Genomic DNA, 21,453 nt, shown 5'->3' on the forward strand with positions numbered 1-21,453 from the left:
CTGAAAATCAGGACGTGAGCAAAATAATAAAAACCAGCAAATAAATCCATGTTTCTGGAAGATATCAGCCTCTAACTGCAATAAAAGCCTAGAAGTTCAAGACACTATAACCACTGGTGGTCCAGTGGTTAAGAAAGGGGCTTGTTACCAGGAGATTCCCAGTTCAATCCCAGCTCAGCCACTGACTCACTGTGTGTGACCTTGAGCAAGTCACTTAACCTTGTTGTGCTCCGTCCTTCAAATGAGACATATGGGGTCCTGTTGTAAGTGACTCTGCAGCAGCACTTGTAATGCATATTTCACCCCCTAGTCTCTTTAAGTTGCTTTGGTTAAAAGCGTCTGCTTAATGACTAATTGGGCAGCAGTCTGGAGTAGTGGTTAGAGCTCTGGACTCTTGATCGGTGGGTTGTGGGTTCAATCCCAGGTGGGGGACACTGCTGCTGTACCCTTGAGCAAGGTACTTTACCCAGATTGCTACAGTAAAAACCCAACTGTATAAATGGGTAATTGTATGTAAAAAATAATGTGATATCCTGTAACAATTGTAAGTTGCCCTGGATAAGGGCATCGGCTAAGAAATAAATAATAATAATAATAATTGAAGCTGACACCCTGGGATCCTTCAAGAAGCTGCTTGATGAGATTCTGGGATCAATAAGCTACTAACAACCAAACGAGCAAGATGGGCTGAATGGCCTCTTCTCGTTTGTAAACTTTCTTATGTTCTAATAATAATAATAATAATAATATGCTTGAACACTTGTTTGTTTTCAGTAATCTACTTTAAATCAATTGCAATAAATACTTCACCAACATTACAAGCTATAAGAATGGAGATAGATAGTACAATGCTTGCCCACCATTAACAGAAAAGTTAGTCAATTGTATGCAGAACATTAGATGGATCAAAAGAGCAAATGTTTTAAAATAAAAAACTATGAAATGCAACTGTCAGTGTAAAAGCTACTGCATGTGCAAGCACAGCTATAAGAGTTACTGGAAAAAGCCAATTTAAAATCACCAGTGCAAAAAGCCTGTGAAGCAGCAAGATAATTTGTTACTGTACAAAGTAAAGGGACAATATAATGCTATTTTACAGCTCTTATTTTTCATATTGTGTGACTACAACTGTTAGTGACATTTAAAAAGATGAACTCTTAACACTTTGTCCCAATCGGCTGGTTTTACAGCCCCTGATTTGCACCAATATTATACTGCCTAATATCAGGGTAGTACCAAGTAGTGTTTAGGCAAGGCAGTCCAAGACTAATGCAAATCAGGGTGTCTGCAACCAGCCATTTCAGTTTTTAGTTAAACCCGCATTTTACGATTGACTATTTTAAACTTATATTCAGAAATGTTCACACATAAAATGGTCCCCATCTGTTTTATAGTAACACTGTTTATATACTGTCGTAACTAATATTAAAATTAAATGGCCAGCTTATCTAATTTTCAAATATTCAATTCCAAAATTTTCAGACAACAGCACTTCATTTTAACTAGGACTGGTGTTTCACAGCCCAATAACTGTACAACTTCTTAAAATCAGGTATTATTTGCCATAAGCCAGTGAGAGGCAGAGGTCTGTTGACTGTAGGAGGGTCTCCTGCAAGGAATATGTGATAAAGCAAGAGATGGAGCAAAAACAACTGTTACCTTGCAAGAACAAGAGCTCGAGTCCTCGTCGCAGCCACACACACCCTGCTTCTCATCACAGTACTCTTCTCTTGTACCAGTAATGTTGCAGTTGCAAGCTGTGCACTCTGGGTAGGCTCTGAATCCCAGAGCACACTCGCTACACTTCTCTGCCCTGAACCCAGGGTTGCACTGACACCGACCGCTGGACAGGTCACACTGAGAGTTGGACGCGCCAGTAAGACTGCAATCACATGGCTATAAAAAGGTGAGAGAGTAAAAAAAAATATTGTTATGTAGTTTGTCAAAGATGTTTGTGCGAATAAAGAAGACTTCCAAACAGATGCTTCACATGTAGCACCCTTTCTACGATATGCCGTATATGTTTATTTAACCCATTACATCACTCCCTCAACACAAGAAGCATCCAATTTCAACCTCTCACAGCAACTGACAAATATTTGATGACTTGATCCAACCTCCGTCAATCAGATACAGTATGGCAGCTTTGCGAAGAGAAGCCCAATGAAACAAGCCCCTCAGGGTGTGTATTCAGAAAATAAAAATACCCTACAATTGCATCCAACAGACAGGATGCTCTGTCAGTATGATATTTTGCATTAAGCATTTAGCACACACAACTTTACCTTGCATCCCAGTTTAGAATCATGCCCCCAGTGGTTGGCCTCACAGAGCTCACATTTCACTCCTTCAGTATGAGGTGGGCAGATGCACTGGCCCGTCTCCACGTTACAGTTATTGTGGGTGTGGGCACAGTTGCAGGCTGCCAGAGAAAACAAAAAGGAGATAAATATCACACAACCCAAACAAATTATGCAACCTTCTATACATCAGTTTAATCAATGGAGTATTATAACAGCGCGATAGCGCCGTTATAGGTAAGAGCAGGTAAGAGCGGCTGGCAGAGCCTTGTTTAAACTCGATTTTGAGGGGTATGTTTTCTTGTCCGTTTCAGAACGGACCGGCACTTCGTTTTTGTGTTTAATATACAGTTCATCTGAAGTATGTTAAGTAAGTGTATCTGCAACTGGAGTAAACAAGAACAAAAACAGAAAACACTTTTACTTCTAACTAAATAAGCATGTGTAACATACACTTCAAAATGGCTGAATTAAATTTATCCCATGTAGTTCAAACTCGCAAATGTTACAAAACAAATGGTCTTATTATTGCACATTTTACTTAAAGATCTGTTTTAATAATTAGGGGGCTGGTGTAATTAACACCACTAAGTGAGCAATTCAACATTTTTGAAAATGGTGGGAGGAAAAAGAAATGCAAAAAAACAATCTGAGAGAAAGAGCAGGTATAATTCAGGTATATCATAATTATACGTTTGCCATAGTATTTTTTGCATGGTAATTATGCACTTTTCCCATGGGTATTCTATGTACTTACTATAGTTTGCCATGTGTTGTCATGTTTGATATGCTTTACCATACTGCTCTGACCTTCACAATACTTACCTATGCTGTAGAATGCTTTTACTTTGCTTTATTACACTTCACAGAAGTCCACTGTAGAGGGCCAATTTGTTTGTGCCTAAATCAATACTACAAACTACTTATTCCTATTGACTTACGCGTGCAGCCGTCATCTTGGAAGTCATAAAAGCCATGGGCACACGTGTCACACTTCTCTCCAGTCACTCCTGGGACACAGGGACACTGTCCCTCATCGTCACAGGTGTCAGAGACTGACCCCGCCAGATTGCAGTTACAGGTCTGACAACCAAGACCACTGCTCAAGCCGAAGTGACCAGGCTGTGGGTCAGAAAGCGATAAAAGTTACTAGAACATATCTGTTGTAACTGAGCACTATACAGTATATTCACAATCAAACAATTTTCCAGAAATTGTCTGACTCCATAATTAGTACTTAATATGTTCTTTGTATCTGTATTGTAGTTTATGCCAAAAATATTCCACAGGTGAGAAGCTATAGATTCTCAAATCAAGCAGAATATGCCGTCTTGGCCATCCATTAAAAAAGTATTTTCATTGTCCCACATTCAATTACATTTTAGAACATGAGAATTTCTTCAAACATCTAGTAACCGTCTATGACACTTGGCGCAGGATACACAGTTTTTGTGAAGAATGTATTGTGAAAAGTATTCACTGACCAAGTACTTCTGACACAAGTTACTTTTAAATCACAGTCATTTCCCTGAGGATTATTTCACAGAAGAAAATCAACACATGTAGTGTTAGTTTGAAGGAAATATTTTTAAGGGGAAATTCAAGATCAATGAAAGCAATATTTCTCAAAATGTACACCAGTTTACTTAAACAATATATATTGATGGCAACAGAAGCTAAAAACTAAATTAACCAGCCTTAAAATGAAATTTGCCATAAGAACAATAATAATAATAATTATAAAAGTAACAGCTGTGTGTTCTGAACGGTTTTCTTTTCCAGACTAAACAGCATGTATGAAACTATTTATATTCATATCACCATCTAGCTATGAAATAAACACATGGATAGCCACCATTAATCAGGTAAACATTGGCCAGCTATTTGGACCAGCTGGGACTGTTTGTAACTTGTGTGTGCCATCTACCCAAAACAATGTCAAGCATTCTGGCAGGGATCCTAGATTATATGCCAAAAACATATTACGTTCCAGAGTATGGATGCAAATGTGCAATTGTGACACTAAGATAACAATGGAGGAAGATGTGTGGAGAGTGATGTATCCGAATGCCTTGATCATTCTGGAATCCAGCATTGCTATGTCAGGCATATACTTCTGATTCACAGCATGGCGCAAATAATGCTATCTTTGTTATCACTAAAAGACAGTTATTCTAATAACTAAGATTACAAAATGTTTTAAAAAACTATTACAAAACTAGAGGTGATGGATCACTTGCAGAAAAATCAGTGGCTTGATGTAGGTTTTTGAACATTTTAACTTTAACATTAACTCTAACTTTTTTCTAACCATTTCTTACATAAATGGTACATGTCTGTTTGGGATTATAAACAAGAATAATGTTTGACTTTGTTTATAGTAAGAATTCCTGACCACAGTCCTTCCTGTCATAAATCTAGTTTATTTGCATGATGTGGTTTTACAAAAGACCACACTGCTACAGTTTACATACCAGACACTGGTCACATTTCTCCCCAGTGACGTTGGGCCTGCACTCACACTTTCCACTCTCTAGATCACAGACATTGGAGTAGGAGCTGTTCACACGGCAGCTACAGTCTTAAAAAACACAAACATAGCTCATTAGTTATTTATCAACCTGAATTCTCCCTTTCATTCAACAATATTATTTATTTCTTAGCAGACACCCTTATCCAGGGTGACTTACAATTGTTACAAGATATCACTTTTTTTTTTCTTTTTTTTTTTTCACATACAATTACCCATTTATACAGTTGCATTGTCCTCCACCTGGGATTGAACCCACAACCCTCCGGTCAAGAGTCCAAAGCCCCTAACCACTACTCCACACTGCTGCCCATAACAGTAACACAATATGTAATGTCCACAGAGGCTTGAATGTCTTCTTGGGAAGGCTGTTTTACCTCTGTGCACTAGATGTCAGCACAACTCTTGGTTAAAACAAATCAGAGCCATCACAGGATTTACCTCCCCTTTTAGCCTTGGACATTCAAGGGCAGTGGTATGGCATCATCAGATCAGGACTTCGTTTTAAAATCTTCTTGCTCTTCCTTTTTTGTTTACTTTGATAAACAACGCATTCTGACAATGTAAGTAATTAAAACGTATGTGGTTAGGCATCGAATACACAATTTCACACGCTGGACCAGTCTTTTAGGATATGCATCCATGTTTGTTCCAAGACATACTGAACTACTTACCTTGGCATTTTTTAGCAACAATAGCATCTCCAAAGTACCCGTCCGCACACCTCTCACAGTGGCTTCCTGTTGTATTCCCAACACATTTCAGACATTGTCCAGTCCGTGTGTCACAGTGGCCAGGTTCAAGTGGGTTCACATTGCCATTGCAGTCACAAGGAACACACAATTCCCCTGGCACAGTAGGATCCCCATAGTAACCATTTGCACACCTAGAAGCGGAAGTATGACAAACTCTTGAGGCCTGGGTACATTTTATTTTTTAAACTTTCTTTCTGCATTTCTATTAGAGATACATCCAAGAGAAATCTTAAGTGAATAAGTGGAGCCATGTTTTGTCTATACCATCCAATTCAGAAACTAGGGCATGCTATCAAATCTCACTACAGCCCAAACAGGACAGTGTCTTCTGCAATCATTTACTCTTTCATTACTGAACATTTTTTAAACCCTGGGGGGAGACTATGTTCTTAAAATTACATTCAAGGGTTGAAAGCCCAGTGCTGTGTTGTCAAACAGGATTTATGAACTTACAGATCAAATGTATATATATAAAGAAGACAGTTGTCCGTCTGTTCCTTTATGCATTCGGGACCCGCAGGAGCCAGTGCAACCAAAATGCATGGCCTGCTCTTTCATACAGGGGAAGGTCGAGGGCTATGTTTGGATAAAAAAATTTGACCCCCGGGGTACTTTATTTAGGAGCCCCATTGCTGGATCACTACAGTAGCCATGTATCTCAAATTAAAGAAACCCACATAACCAAAAAATAAAAAACAAAAAGAACAAAAATTTTAAAAAAATGGCAAAAATAAATAAATAAATAAAGTTAAAAAAGGGAAAGGGTGTCCGAGCTCTTTGTGCGACACCCAAGATCGGTAACTTATAGGAAACCATAAGGCTACCGTTCCCCAATTTGCCATGCATGAAACATTGAAATATTGAATTTCCCCAGATTATATTGCAAGCCCTGGGGCTTAAGCTTTCCGGCTTCTTTCCTTTGGACGGCTAATATGTATTAAGCAATGCTGCAGTCTCAGGCACAATGAGGATGCTTTACCCACCTTTCACAGCGAGGTCCCTCATAGCCTGGCACACACTGATCACACATCACATCTCCAGCGCTGTCCAGGTAGCAGGTAGGACTGAAACTAAAGGAAGCACCAAAATCCCATTCATGTTGCAATTATTGAAATTCAGAGTTTACTTTCAAAACCATTCATTAAAAAAATGAAATAGCCATAACAGGAAGCTACCACTCCCAAAATAAATAGAAAACAAATGCCAGAACTGTCGGCAATTGTTTAAAAGTAATATATATATATATATATATATATATATATATATATATATATATATATATATATATATATATATATTCAATAAAACTATTTTCTAAACCTAGCATTTTGTAATGCGGATCAGAGGTTGCTATAGAAGTAACCATATTTTGCATGTTTTGTATTTCTCTTCTTGTAACAGTGCTCTGTTCACCTACTTGTTGGATGGGATGTTCAGCGGACAGGTGCAGACTTGGCAGTCATCAGGCATCCCGTCAGATGGGTCACCATAGAAACCAGGCATGCACTGCTCACATTGGGGCCCTGTGGTGTTGTGCTTACAATCCTGTGGATATTTGACATTGTTTATAGTACCTGTACTGTTATTGTCCACTTTTCAATTTATTCCCCCCCCCCCCATTAGTTATGACAAGGATCATGGTCGTGCGCACATTACAAAAAGTACAGTACTCTCTACAGGTCATGAAATACTACAGTATGTATTAACTTGAACCTTTCTGTCAGTTCTCCTGAGAGACAAGTGGCTGTTGAATCCCATGCTCTTTGCTGAACTCAACATAAGTTGTCTGAAAAAATGCAAAAACGAACCTAGTCATCATGTTTGTTCTAGCAAATATTTAGCCAGAACACCCCAAATGAGATGCAACATGTAGTTCGGAGTGGGTGACCATCTGTAACATTTCACAGCTGCGTAGGACGAGTCACAAGGAGGTCAAGTGACTTTCTCAAAGACCTGGGAGATCGGACCACACTGCCTGACTAATTTGTTTTAATACCCGTACTGTAGATTTATAGGAGGTCAAGGAATGCTATAGGTTTAATAACTACTTCACTATAATTCTAAACTTACTTAACCATGTACAAATGCTTTCCTCAAAGTCATTGCATGTGGAAAGTACTACAAATTTACAGAGTTAAAGAGTAACTTACAGAGCAGATACCATGAATGTCACATTCGGTGGCGTGGCCATTGCATTCACATAGCCGGCAAATGCCTCCAAACAGAATCCCATCAACTCGATAATGACCAGGGCTGCAAGACTGAAAAACAATTACAAATTAAAACAAATACAAACAAAAACAAACAAATAACAAACAAATAACACGCATTATGGCTTCCTGCTGCTAAACAAGGCATTCTTCTAATTTAATTCAAGATGGGTGCTGAATTTTCATTTCCCACTTCGGCTTCTGTTTCAACCCTACCTTCCAGTGAGCTTTTGTGGACAAGAAATAATATTACACTTTTCAATAAGAGACACTTTTTGGGGAGTCGCCAGACGCAGACCCAGTTTTGAAACTGAAAGGTACTGTAACTGAACTCCACTCCACTTAGAAAGTGGTTTTAGGCAGTGGCAAGATAATTCCAGAGCATCTGTGCTGTCAATCTGTCCCATTTCACTATCACTGAATGCACCACAACATTGATCTAATGCTGTTCTTATTTAAAATGATTAGTTACAACACGTGATGGACTTGCATGTACACACCCATACATCAGCACAAGCATACATGAATGGAAATGTTCTTACCTCACAAGACGTTCCAGTATAACCCCATGGACACTCACAGTGCTCCACATCCATTGCAGGCTTTAGATCAATAGCATTCACAGTAGCTGTGTCCAAAGATACAGAACTTAACCTGTTGAGATATGAATACATATAAAAAGCCTATTTAATATGTTCATTACAGGTTGTTCCAAGGATGTACTATAATGATAATCAGCACAACAACGACATTGATTAAAGTCAATCAGGGTCAGTTTAGGGTAAAGTGTCTAAAACAGTAAAATATTACTGCAACATTGTAAATTAAACTACTTAGTTTATCTAAAGTTAATGAACAAATTAAATGTATAAATATAATATTGGGAAGCAACTTTCTCATTTGTGTTTTATAACCGGCTTTGAACATTAAAAAAAAAAAAAACAAGTTGGGGAAAAATAAAAATTACAAGTTTGACTTGCCTTAGAACTACATCCCTGGTGTTGTTAAAGGAGACCAGAATCTGCAGACTGGTCAGGTTTGCCAGGACAGTCATCAGCGTGTCCTTCTCCGTGGCTCTGCTGGTGTACAAGTCAATAAAGTTCCTCGGCAGCATTTCCACAGCAACAGTCTGCTCCTTGTAGGGCTGAAGCAGCAACTGAGCATTTAACCTTGTGTGTAAAGTCTTGCCATTTCCCTGAGGAAAACAAGGAGCCACCATTAGCATAACCAGCTTTATAAACATTAAAGCCACAATGAACAGCTTGTAGAGTTTAAAAATGTTTTTGTAACTTCACCTATATTAAATTATACAATAGCAAGAAAAATAAGCTCTGCTTGGTCAGCCTTGCACTAGACCCTTGATGTTATGCCAGCATAATATTACCGATCTAGTAACGGCAACCTCCTCACTGAAAAACCTAGACAGACATATCAATCTGCCACCACTGTCAATAACACAGAATAAGTTACACAATTCCTCAAGTGAATTTTACCTTAAACAACATGACAACTGTGGAAACCTCGTTTGGCAAAGAGCTTTCAAACACAGTGCAACCTGGAGATCGACTCTGAGGGACTAGACAAGATTGGATCTGACATGAAGCATCCACAAAACAACAAACCAACTGAGCAGTAGGGCTGCAACGATTATTCGAAGTATTCGACCAACAAAAATAGTTTGAATAAAAAAAATATATTAGTCGAGTATTCGCCAGATTTTCAAAATGGCGAAAGGTGAAGAAGCAGCAAGTTCTACTGCAGGAAACAAACCAAAAAAACAAAGCTCAATAGTTTGGAATTACTTCAAAAGGGCATTAAACAACACAGTCACGATCACTCTGTAAGAAAGAGCTGTCTTTGCACAACAGTACAAGTTCAATGTTAGGGCATTTAAAACAAACACCCACATGTGTTCAGCAGCTGAAGTGATTCAGAGGAAGATATTACTTGGTAAGTTTTACTGCTATGTTTGTCAAAATTAAATTACTGTTGCATCAGTTTTACAAACTAACAATATATTTTATTATGTAACTCCATGTCGTTGTATTATATAGACATTTTACAGCACCTACATGTGACATAGTTAGCAAAATGTGAACAGACATTTAATAATTTGTTTGTTTCCATATTATAGTAAACATTAGAAAAACACTCCTGCATATTGTATTCTGCCAAATCTCACGTTTATTTCTATTATTATTTTTTTAAACCGAAAGCTAATGATTCAGTCGTTTAACCTCCACCAGAGCTGTGATGAAGATTGAATGACCGAAACACTAAGTTTTTACCCCTCAGCTTTTAAAAACAAAAGTCAAACTCTGACGTGCGCGGGAGGGTTTTTCTTTTTTTATATACTTAGGTCTTACGTTCTCCTACGCACCTGTGCTGAGACTAGGTAATAAAGAGTGCAGATGTTTATGATTTATTTTGATATTTCCGTATATGTGTGAAAACCCATTTTAAAAATAAATATTGCTTCAGTTTACGAAGCAAAGCATAACCTGTAATGTGGGGAAACATGGTGATATACCGATTAGGGAAGAGAAGGCGCTTTGCTTTTAAACAAACTATATCAAGTTAAACTGAATTTATATTAGCTAGTGCGCAGCTTTTTCTTTTAGTACTAGTAGTAACAAGCCACTTGTTCTCCAGCTCCACTTGTTGCTCCTGCATTAATTGATGACAGTATGCAAACCAGGAAGTGGAGTAGAGAATTGAAATAGAACATACCAGTGTCACAAGAAATCTGTGGATCAGGAAAAAAAGTATATCACTCTAAAAAAAAAAGTATTGCGACGCAGAGCCCTGATTGGTCGAGACATGCTCAACAGAGCCTTGACACCGGTACATAACTGTTTAGAAAACCAGGAATGGATTTTATCAGTACATATTTTACAATGGTGAACTATAGTATTTTATGACAAACACATAGTATTTAATTTTTATCAGATTTGGGAGGTAGTATTTGGAAAACAATTAGAACAAACTTACAAAACAAACAAAAAAAAACTTTTACCGGTATTATTATTAATGTACTGCTTGTAAGCTTGTTTTTAAACAAGAAATTGTTATATAATGTATTTTATTGTATATAATGTCATTTGTCTTGAATTGTCTTGACACTGGGATTGTTGTCATATACTTTTTTTAATAATACTCCAATTTGTTTGGAAAAAATATATACCGCTGCATGGGATTTTAGCCAAAGCTTTTTGGCTGTAATATATATATATATATATATATATATATATATATATATATATATATATATATATATATATATATATATATATAACTGCAGTGTACAAAACTGAAGGCATATGAAAGAAAAGGTTTTTTAAAAAATGTACACAAAAGGTTTTAAAGATTAAAAAATCTTTTATTTTCAGGACGTTTCAGGCAAAAGCCCTTCTTCAGCTGTTTAAAAAGAAAAGTAAACACAGTGCAGTAAAGTTGTTGTTATTCAAAAATTGTAATTATACAAAAATTCTCTGGATAATGTCATGATTATTAGAATAGAATGTTCATTCCCAGAGGTTCCAAAGTTCCCAGTTTGAAGATAAACTCTTGTTCCATACTTGTTGTTATTCAAGAATTGTAATTATACAAAAATTCTGTGGATGATGTCATGATTATTAGAATAGAATTCTCATTCCCAGAGGTCCCAAAGTTCCCAGTTTGAAGATAAACTCTTGAGAACAAGAGTTTATCTTCAAACTGGGAACTTTTCTTTTTAAACAGCTGAAGAAGGGCTTTTGCCCGAAACGTCCTGAAAATAAAAGATTTTTTAATCTTTAAAACCTTTTGTGTACATTTTTTAAAAAACCTTTTCTTTCATATGCCTTCAGTTTTGTACACTGCAGTTATATATATATATATATATATATATATATATATATATATATATATATATATATATATATATATTTTAGCTCAAAGAGCCAGCTGCCCAACGTTTCGATATGTTGTACATATCTTTCTCAAGGGAGACTGTGTTTGAATCCAAACATTGGTATATATATATATATATATATATATATATATAATTGGCAACATACAAAATGAAACAGATTTTACTTCTGTGCATTTTTCAATAAATAATTCCTATTCTGGTAAAAAAAAAAAAAAAAAAAAAAAAACCTGAGTCTGTATTTTATTACATCAAGCAACGCTTTTATAAAACGGTGAGTATAAAATGATTAAAATTTTCAATAACGCAGTAGCTCGATTATTCAAATAATTGAAAAGATAATCGATTTGACTATTTTAATATTTGAAAGTTGCAGCTTTACTGGGCAGTCAAAGTTTTTTTATGGCTGGGTGAGTGAGAGTAACACAAATAAGAACACCTTAATACAGTTCTACGACAAGTGTATGCCTCTGTCCAAAATAGCTCCAGTGAGCCACAACATTAATATACTGAACTATTTTATGAGGCAGAATTTCCACATTTGTCTAATTAAAATCACTTTTAAACATGAAATGAGTCTTATTTTCACAGTGTGATACATTGTATAATAGGAATAATGCACTCCAGGTTGTGTGTTGTGCTGGGAGAACATCACTTCTCGGGTGTTGGACATAGTCTGTGGCCTCGTGCCCAACCAACCGAGGCGTGACTTTATCCCAGCACAACACATGCCCTGTCGTGCATCATTCCTTTATTATATATGTGAATTAATAAATACAAATAAATGTAATTTGCTCTCTATGGGACTTGAATGTATGAAATATGATAATAGAATAAATAATTGAAAGTAATGCAGGGGAAGATAACAAGGACTGAATTCAGCAAACAAAGACTGTGTATTAAATCACCACATACGAAGTCATGTGCACTGCGACTGATTTTAAAATCGTCAATCCAGCATACACTACCTTCCAACAAGTAACAGCTAGTTACGACTTACCCCAATAATGACATCAAAATTAGACATCAACTGAAGATCCAAGCTCTCCATAGGAACATCATAAGATAATGTATAGTTCAGGTACCCTCCATAAGCAGTCAGCTTTAGGGAACAGAGAAAGTGTAAAATATAAAAAATAAACAAAAACACCACAACACACACAGAGATGCCAGTACCATGAAAACATCTACAGCATGTACAATAACTTCTTCTAATAAGTGCATAGTTAAATCTTAAAATGACTAGATGAACTTACATATTTTCACAGCCATTTATAACCTAGTTACTAAGGTGCACTGTTGGATGTTGATTTGCATAACATTGGGACCTTATTTATTCTTTAAACAGTGGCAGTATTTAGATCTGTGACTGTTTAAATCAACTGAATATACCCCAGTATGTTTTACCATTACAGAGTATATTGAAAATATATTACATTATTTAATTATGTTTTATTGACAATAACTTTGATAGCCTTAAAACAGAGCACTTTTTATACAACTATCCAGACTAAATTAATCACTACCCAGACAATGTGTACACAGGTTAAATGCTATCAGAAAGAGCATGACTTAATTATTTCGGGGCATTTAGCTATCTGTTTCTGTTAGACTTTAATCACAGTACATAATCACCTAATTGGAAACCAAGACGGTGAAAACTGAGTGGTATCAAAATGTCCTCAGGGAGCACTTAATTTCAAACTTCTACAGGCCTGTTCAAATTAATTAGCAATTTCTGCTAATATTATGTTTTCAGACTTACAAGTTTCTGAAAATGCAAAGAGATTTGCTTAGTTCTACAGTAGAATTTAAAGTCTATAATGGGCGGCCTTATGTTTGGTGAATTATGTGGATACTTCTAATAGATGAGTGCCTCCTCATCATAAAGTACCTTGTTTCCCAAAAAGCTTTCAGGAGCTGACCAGGAGGACTGGGATGGTAATATCCTGCTTTCTTCACTAATGTTGAAGCTAATATGGTTTGAGTCATCATGATCCAATCTGGCACTGCTGGTAACAGGAATTGGACGAACGGGCATCAACCAGCCATCAATGTTTAAAACCTAACAGTGATTAAAGAAAAAGACAACGTTTATGCCACAGAATTCTAAAATACTAGCTGAAAATTCTACAGTGAATTCTATACATGGGTTAAACAAACAAACAAATCTTCCACAACATTGAAATGTAAGTTATGATTGAGGAATGGTATCAATTTCAAATCACCTTGCACTCTCATCATGTCAGATACAGACCTTTTGCTTCTCAGCAAAGAAAGGAATTTCTGTCATAGCAACTCATTTTCTTAAACGATTCAATAAAAACAAAAATTAAGCAAACTCATTATTGTGGTTTTTAAAAGTAATACAATAAATTAAATGAATGGCTTCACGTCTCATTGCCAAGTTCTTAGTTTGTTTAGACTAGGAAAAATAAGCTTAGCGGTTATATAAGAAACTACTGAGATTTATTTTTTTTTTCTTTAAAGAGACAACACAAATTACCTGAGTTAGAGGCCAGGAAATACTCTCACACACATCAGACACTCCGAAACAGAAACACTCTGTGCAGCCTTCAGGGCTGCTCTTTTGAAGGTTGTAATACCCTCGTTTACAGAGGTCGCAGTTGTCACCCATGACATTTTCCTAGGAAGACATGCAAATCAAGTGTGAAGGGAAGGCATTTTAAAAATAAGTCTTTCTACTTCCATTTAAATCATTAACTATGAAAAATAATAAACAGTAATTAATACCAAAACAGCACTGTAATGAAGAAAGCAATACTACCTTAAAATATGTTTGCCTTCTAGATAATGTAAAATCTGACCTCTTTTGCAGAAGACACTGGGGCAACAAGAAGGGATATGATTGTGGTTTTTTTTTTTTTTTTTTTTTAAATTGGGTCTTAGTATAAAAACTCATTCAGTTTCAGATTTACATTAGGAATAGGCAGAATGTTTTTGGGTAGGGTTTTTTTCTCATCTATTTTCACTACCTTGCACATGCACTGCTCTGCACAGGGATCCAAATTAATACTGCCTATCAAACTGCAGTTACACTTGACACAGTAGGGATATCCACTGTAACCAAAGGCACAGCGATCACACTTCTCTCCAGCATAGCCCTCTTTGCAATGACACTTCCCTGGAAGCAAACCTAGCAGGACAAAAAAAAAAAAATCAGGCACACAGTATATTAAAACAGCATATTATTATTATTATTATTATTATTATTTATTTCTTAGCAGACGCCCTTATCCAGGGCGACTTACAATCGCAAGCAAATACAAATACATTCAAGTGTTACAATATAAGTCATACAATAAGAACAAGAAATACAATAATTCTCAAGTGTGACAAACCACAATTCAATAATACAGCAGATAATAGTGAAAGTTACATCAGGATATGATTAAGTAGTGATAGTTACATCAGGATATGATGTCAACACAACATGAACTCCATAGTATAGGCTCATTTTCAAATTCAGTATCATTGGTATCATGAGAAAGTCATGTACATTTAAAATGTTAAATCATATATGTAAAATCAACCAATCTCCGTGAAGGAGATGTCAAACTTTGTGTGTACAGGTGTCTTATTATTATAACAATAAGAAACACCCTACATTTAACGTATTAGCTTATAATGTAAGCGTGACGGATGTGTGGGCACACAGATTCATATACTTGCCCTAACCAAGTTTTACTACAGTTGGATAAGTGGTAGTCCAAAGTGTCATACAGCTGGGGAAAATAAAGCTGCAGCTTACCTTTCTGGAGATCTGCATGATTGTCATCCTTTATGCAAACTGAATGCTGAGACCCATTCAAATCACACCCACACTCAACACATGGATTCTCATCATAAGGAGATACCTAAAGCAAAGTAAAACATTTTTGGATAGGGTTCCGGATTGCCCTTCTGTTCTCCTCAGAGCAGGCACAGTAAAAAAGGTGACTGAATGCCAGCGTCCCTAAATTTCCCTCCAAACATGCCTGAAGCCAGTCATGGAGGGACAAACGTCTCAGGGGATGATGGAGTAGTTCAGCCTTCATGCCCATCAAAACATGAAATGCATCTGAGACTTTGACATTGTGTAAATGAAAAAAGATATTGTGTTAAAAGTAGTTTCTCTTCTATGCATATCCATTCATTACATATGTCTCAAAGTGCAGTTCTGAAAGAAACACATGGTTTAGCAAACATGTGTTTTGATTTTTAAAAATAGAAATAAATATTGGTTTGAAAGCCATGCTTTTAGATGGTCTTGCGCTTCCTGGGTCATTACACCTGAGGGTGAAATTGTCCCCACCCTCAATCAGCTTCCTTTATTAACTGACATGCTTTTAGCCAGTAACATGCTTTGACCACAAAGACACTGCTAAGGTGAATTAACAAAGGAAGCAAAGGCTTTGACCCTGAAGACACTGCTGAGGTGAATTAACAATGGAAGTAAAGGTTTTGACCATGAAGACACTGCTGAGGTAAATTAACAATGGAAGTAAAGGCTTTGACCACAAAGACACTGCTGAGGTGAATTAACAAAGGAAGTAAAGGCTTTGACCCTGAAGACACTGCTGAGGTGAATTAACAATGGAAGTAAAGGTTTTGACCATGAAGACACTGCTGAGGTAAATTAACAATGGAAGTAAAGGCTTTGACCACAAAGACACTGCTGAGGTGAATTAACAATGGAAGTAAAGGCTTTGACTATGAAGACACTGCTGAGGTGAATTAACAATGGAAGTAAAGGCTTTGACCATGAAGACACTGCTGAGGTGAATTAACAATGGAAGTAAAGGCTTTGACCACAAAGACACTGCTGAGGTGAATTAACAATGGAAGTAAAGGCTTTGACCATGAAGACACTGCTGAGGTGAATTAACAATGGAAGTAAAGGCTTTGACCCTGAAGACACTGCTGAGGTGAATTAACAATGGAAGTAAAGGCTTTGACCATGAAGACACTGCTAAGGTGAATTAACAATGGAAGTAAAGGCTTTGACCATGAAGACACTGCTGAGGTGAATTAACAATGGAAGTAAAGCAGTATGAGACTGCCTGGAAGGCAAGGCACATTTGAGACACATTTTAGCTAATGGAAGTGCAAAATGGGAAAGATTTATGATATTTTGTTATATACAATTACCGTACAAAAGTAACAATAGCACTATTTTCAACTTAACTATAATGACAAGACATGACACGAAACTTAGTTAAAAAAGCGATGCTATAATCACAATTTCTGTAATAACATTCATTCAATTTTTCATATTATATATCCCTTAAACTGGGCTATTTAATTTCAATGAACTGGTGGTTTGTTAGTATCTGATACACCTCTCAGAACATTACCTTGTGTGGTCTGTAATTGCCATCAACGCAGGTTTCACAGTTGATGCCAGCGGTGTTCTGGGTACAGTCAATGCAAACACCTCCACCAACAAACTGACCATCAATATTCATGCTCATCATGCTATTGGCCACAGTTTGGTTGTAATAACAGTCTTCGGTTTTGTTATGACAGTTGCATTCTGGAAAGCAGTCGCAATTTTGTTTGTAATGCATACAGTGCATATATGAAATACCACCATTAGAAATCCTGTATTAGCTTTTTCAAAATACAAAAATCAACAGTTGGTAAAGATGGCAAGGCTTAAAAATATACTAAAATGCAGGTATGACATCAAAATATTACTAGTAAGAAAAAATGCTATATAACTCACAGCTTATAGACAGTTTAAAGAGTAAGTAGCAGGGTTCCGAAAAATATAGCGTTATGTCATTTTTCTTTTCATTGTTAACCTCCTGACAGCTTTACACTTATACCTTTACAGTCTGTTTCAAAGCTTTTTTTCAAAATGTCTGCTCTAGTGCACTGGGGTTTGAGATATGAACTCTGAATCACTGCAGGAACAGCAATTAAAATAATAAATACCATAACCATAAGTGCTCTGGCTTTTCTGTTCCGTACCACATCATGGATTGTTATTGCTGTGTTACCTGTTTGACAATGTGGGCAATAATCCTCACACTATCAGTGCACTAGAGCGGTCATTTTGAAAACAGCTTTGAAACAGACTTTAAAAGTTATAAGTGTAAAACATTGTCAGGATGTTAACAATGAAAAGAAAAACTACTGTTACATTATTTAAACAGTTGTAGCACCACATGGGGACGTGTAACGCTGTATTTATCAGAACCCCACTACTTACTCTTTAAACACTGTTAATGTAAAGCAAACTATTAGTTAAAAAATAGAACAATTTAGCAGGTGTAATTCAAATAAACTTATTTTTAAAGGCTTTATTACACAGAACTCTGGACTAGCAAGCTCAACGGACATTTTAGTTTTGGGTTCTACTTACTTTCGCAAGTGTTGCCAACTGAGAGAGTTCCAGGTTTCCAGGGTTTCTGATGGTAGCCGGGGCAACATTTATTACAGCTCTCCCCACAAGTATTGTGCTCGCATACACACTGTAGTTTCTAAATTAACAAAGGAGAACAGTAGATGTTTTGTTAGCTACTGTTAGAAAAAAAAATACATCATCTTGTCAGGTCCTCAATAGTATTTAACATAAACTACCATGATTCATGATTATATTACTATAGCATTTTCAGAAGGCAATACTTAAATTAAAAATGTTAACTGACTGATACATGCTTAATTTTTTTCTAATAACTGTAATTTATGATTTGCTCTCATTATCTATAATCCAATAACTTTTGCATTTAAAAGAGGAGAAAGTAATTGCTAATGTGATCGATTGGCACTTTATGAAATGCAATAGATTGTTTTGTGTGTCAAGTTGCAGTAAATAAAATACACAAATCAGATGTTAACATCTCCACAGTGCTTTCCTTGTTGAGCCTAAACAGACACAGACAAGGACAGTCAGCAGCTGCGAGGAAACCTGAAACTTCATGCTCTGAATTCACCATTACGGATATTACTATGGAGTGGGACATTTAACCAGAAATATAGACCAGAAATGTGGAAACGTCAAATAAATTACCTTTGTTGTTTCATCCCAGGGACAGCTTTGAGCATGGCCATAGCAGATACACATTCCTCCAACAGAGATGTCCTTGATGGAGTAGTAATACTGAAAAGACAAGTAACAAATATATTCATCATGACCTACATATAGGAATAGACAAATGCCCATGTGGTTCCCAACAAATAGAATGCAGGCAAACAGATGTTAGTAAGAGAAAGAAGCAACCTTCATCCACAGTATGTGGAATAAACACTTATAACAAATGTCCATTATCAAAATCAAGCAGGCAAATCAGAATCTGTAGCCTTCATTAACCCATCCAAGATCCAGAACCCATGAAAAAAAGAACTTCACCATTAGAATATTATTTTCTAAGGAATGCCTACGCTCAAGTTTCATTACAATTGGAGGAGTGTTTTATCAAGCTTGACAAAAGCTAAGCATGTACTTAAGCCTTAATGATTTATATGGTATAAGGTGCTAAAATGTGTAGTTACCCTGCGTGTTACAATCGGGTCTACTTCTTTGGGGTCCCGGTAGCTGAGAGTCATGAGGTCAGCGTTGAGTGTTCTAATTCTCTGCAGGCGGAGGCGGATGTATCGAGCCGAGGTGAATTCCAACAGGGCTGGGGTGAGGTCATCTGCACTAGGTCTGCCATTAATCAAAGATGTGTGGATCTAAAGCATATCAGGAAAAATATCAATGGCTGTCTCTTCACAAGAATTCAGCTTTGACATACGAATGACAGCTGTCTTCCGAATACCTAAATTGAAGGTGTCAACCTAAATATACATTTAAAAAAAAAAAGAATATCATTCGAATTAAAACTCTGGTGACTGTTCAAGCTGGGAAAGAAGGAAGTGCACATTGTCATACACATTTCAAACATGAGTGGGTGGCAAGACAAAAACAAACAAACACAGACAAGTGGCTGGACTGTCTGACTTATTTTCTTAATTCTTGTCCATGCTTTGCATGAGATTCTTATTTTCTGCCCACACCAAGGGAATGGCATTTGTAATTGGCAAACAGCTGGTTTTACGACAAAATTTCATTATGTTTCTGCCTCTCTGAAATCAATTAGAGTCTCTATGAATGGTCTATTGGAGCTCAATTAAAGAACTGAGCATTGTCTGTACCCTCTTCTTCTAACCTTGAAACAAAGCCAAGGCTTATTATGGGACTCCAGCTGTGTGGGACTGTTAACAGCTTTGTGAGAGCTCAGTTTTTGTAGTGAAGAGGCAAACACACTTTACATTAAGGTTCTTTATCAATAGTCCTACTATTTATTTGTATATTTATTTTCTCATTATATCCAGCTCAAAAACATTTCAAGGTTTGCAGTCTAATAAACATTGTATGCTTTTGCAAGCCGAAACTGGGAACCTGAACATTCCAATCTGGGCATGACATAAGCTTAGTTGTTGTTGATACTTTTATTCAATTTTGGGCATGTGCCAGTGTGATTGCATGTATACATTAATACGATGAAATCTTTCACAGTAAAGGTTTGTGTTTGGCTCTGCTTTGCACCATACCTCTCCATGTTCGAGCGGGACCAGCCTGGAATAGTAGGAGGTGCAGATAACTTCATCGTCCCTCTTGTAGGTTGGTGGTCCTATCCTTGGCGTGACATTGTACCGTGTTAAGCACTCTGTGTCACTGATAGCATAGTACTGCCAAGGCTGAAACTCAATGCCATCCATAGAGCGTTCCAGGATCCAGTTCCCAGGTCGAGGAGAGTTGGCAGCCTTGATGATGATGTATGCCACTTGAAAGACCTGAAACATTACAATCAACAATGTTACATTCCTTTGATGATATCAGAATATTACAGTGCATTCTACTCAATTATTCAGTAGTTGAAAGCCTTCTTTAGAAACATTTTGTTTATTACTAAATAAGTGCACTTGTCAGAAAAAAAATAAAAGAAATAATAGGGAGCCTATCAGCTGCTTGCCACAGTCTATTGAACTGCCTCGTTGCCTATTACACAGTTGGGTGAACTGCCAATGGGTTGCTTTTGATTACGCAGAGGTTTTTCAATGGCTGGACAGCTGTTATCTCCACATTAAATACTAGAGCCGATGCAGCTCATTTTAAATCCTATTTTAACAAGTTGTCAAAACAAGTCATGTTTTTACTAGTGACGAGAACATTGAAAAAAGTAGCTGAGACAACATATGGGTGGAAAAAGTATATTGCATAAATAAATCAAACCTGACAGGCATTTTCTAGTCAGCTTTATGTATTTATGTATTTATTTCATTTATTTATTTGTTTGTTTATTTATGATATAAGTGAACTCTGATATGTTCCAGTTCAAGATCAGGGAGGAAATAAGACTCGCATTGCATAGCAGTTTGATTTATTCCTAGTTTTACCATGAGTTTAATAAGATACACCTGAGCTTGTTACTTTGTTACCTTTGCATAGTAAAACCTGGAATGGGTGAAACTACTATGCAACAGGAGTCTTACAGTATTTCCATCCCTGAATATGTCAATACAGCCATGAATGATATATACACTACGTCAATATCTATATTCACACACACACACACACACATTATATATATACACACACACACACACACACACACACACACACACATACATATATATTGGAGGCACAGCCGCGGATTGGAGGAGCGGCTACAATCGTTTACCAAGGGGTCATCTATGACGGTACGAAAAGGGGACGAAGCAACGTAATCTGTTCCTTCAGTTATGGTTACGGAACGAC

At 36.7% G+C, this 21,453-nt stretch overlaps 1 protein-coding gene across 1 annotated transcript in view; it reads right to left on the reverse strand.

Moving 5' to 3' along the window:
* LOC117400698 (laminin subunit alpha-1-like) overlaps positions 1–21,453 on the reverse strand; it is a 66,439-nt gene that overhangs the window by 23,468 nt on the left and 21,518 nt on the right. The window contains exons 4-23 of the mRNA XM_034000978.3: positions 20,247–20,489; positions 19,206–19,385; positions 18,724–18,813; positions 18,076–18,193; positions 17,063–17,241; positions 15,478–15,583; positions 14,702–14,862; positions 14,212–14,352; positions 13,600–13,770; positions 12,706–12,807; positions 8,776–8,990; positions 8,338–8,449; positions 7,736–7,846; positions 7,003–7,130; positions 6,569–6,655; positions 5,505–5,716; positions 4,775–4,881; positions 3,242–3,422; positions 2,286–2,422; positions 1,660–1,896 (exon numbers count right to left, since the gene is read on the reverse strand). Of these exons, the coding sequence (XP_033856869.3) occupies positions 1,660–1,896; positions 2,286–2,422; positions 3,242–3,422; positions 4,775–4,881; positions 5,505–5,716; positions 6,569–6,655; positions 7,003–7,130; positions 7,736–7,846; positions 8,338–8,449; positions 8,776–8,990; positions 12,706–12,807; positions 13,600–13,770; positions 14,212–14,352; positions 14,702–14,862; positions 15,478–15,583; positions 17,063–17,241; positions 18,076–18,193; positions 18,724–18,813; positions 19,206–19,385; positions 20,247–20,489 (3,018 nt within the window). The remainder of the gene's footprint in view (positions 1–1,659; positions 1,897–2,285; positions 2,423–3,241; positions 3,423–4,774; positions 4,882–5,504; positions 5,717–6,568; positions 6,656–7,002; positions 7,131–7,735; positions 7,847–8,337; positions 8,450–8,775; positions 8,991–12,705; positions 12,808–13,599; positions 13,771–14,211; positions 14,353–14,701; positions 14,863–15,477; positions 15,584–17,062; positions 17,242–18,075; positions 18,194–18,723; positions 18,814–19,205; positions 19,386–20,246; positions 20,490–21,453) is intronic.

This window comes from Acipenser ruthenus, chromosome 4, assembly GCF_902713425.1.
Source record: "Acipenser ruthenus chromosome 4, fAciRut3.2 maternal haplotype, whole genome shotgun sequence".
NCBI lineage: Eukaryota > Metazoa > Chordata > Actinopteri > Acipenseriformes > Acipenseridae > Acipenser > Acipenser ruthenus.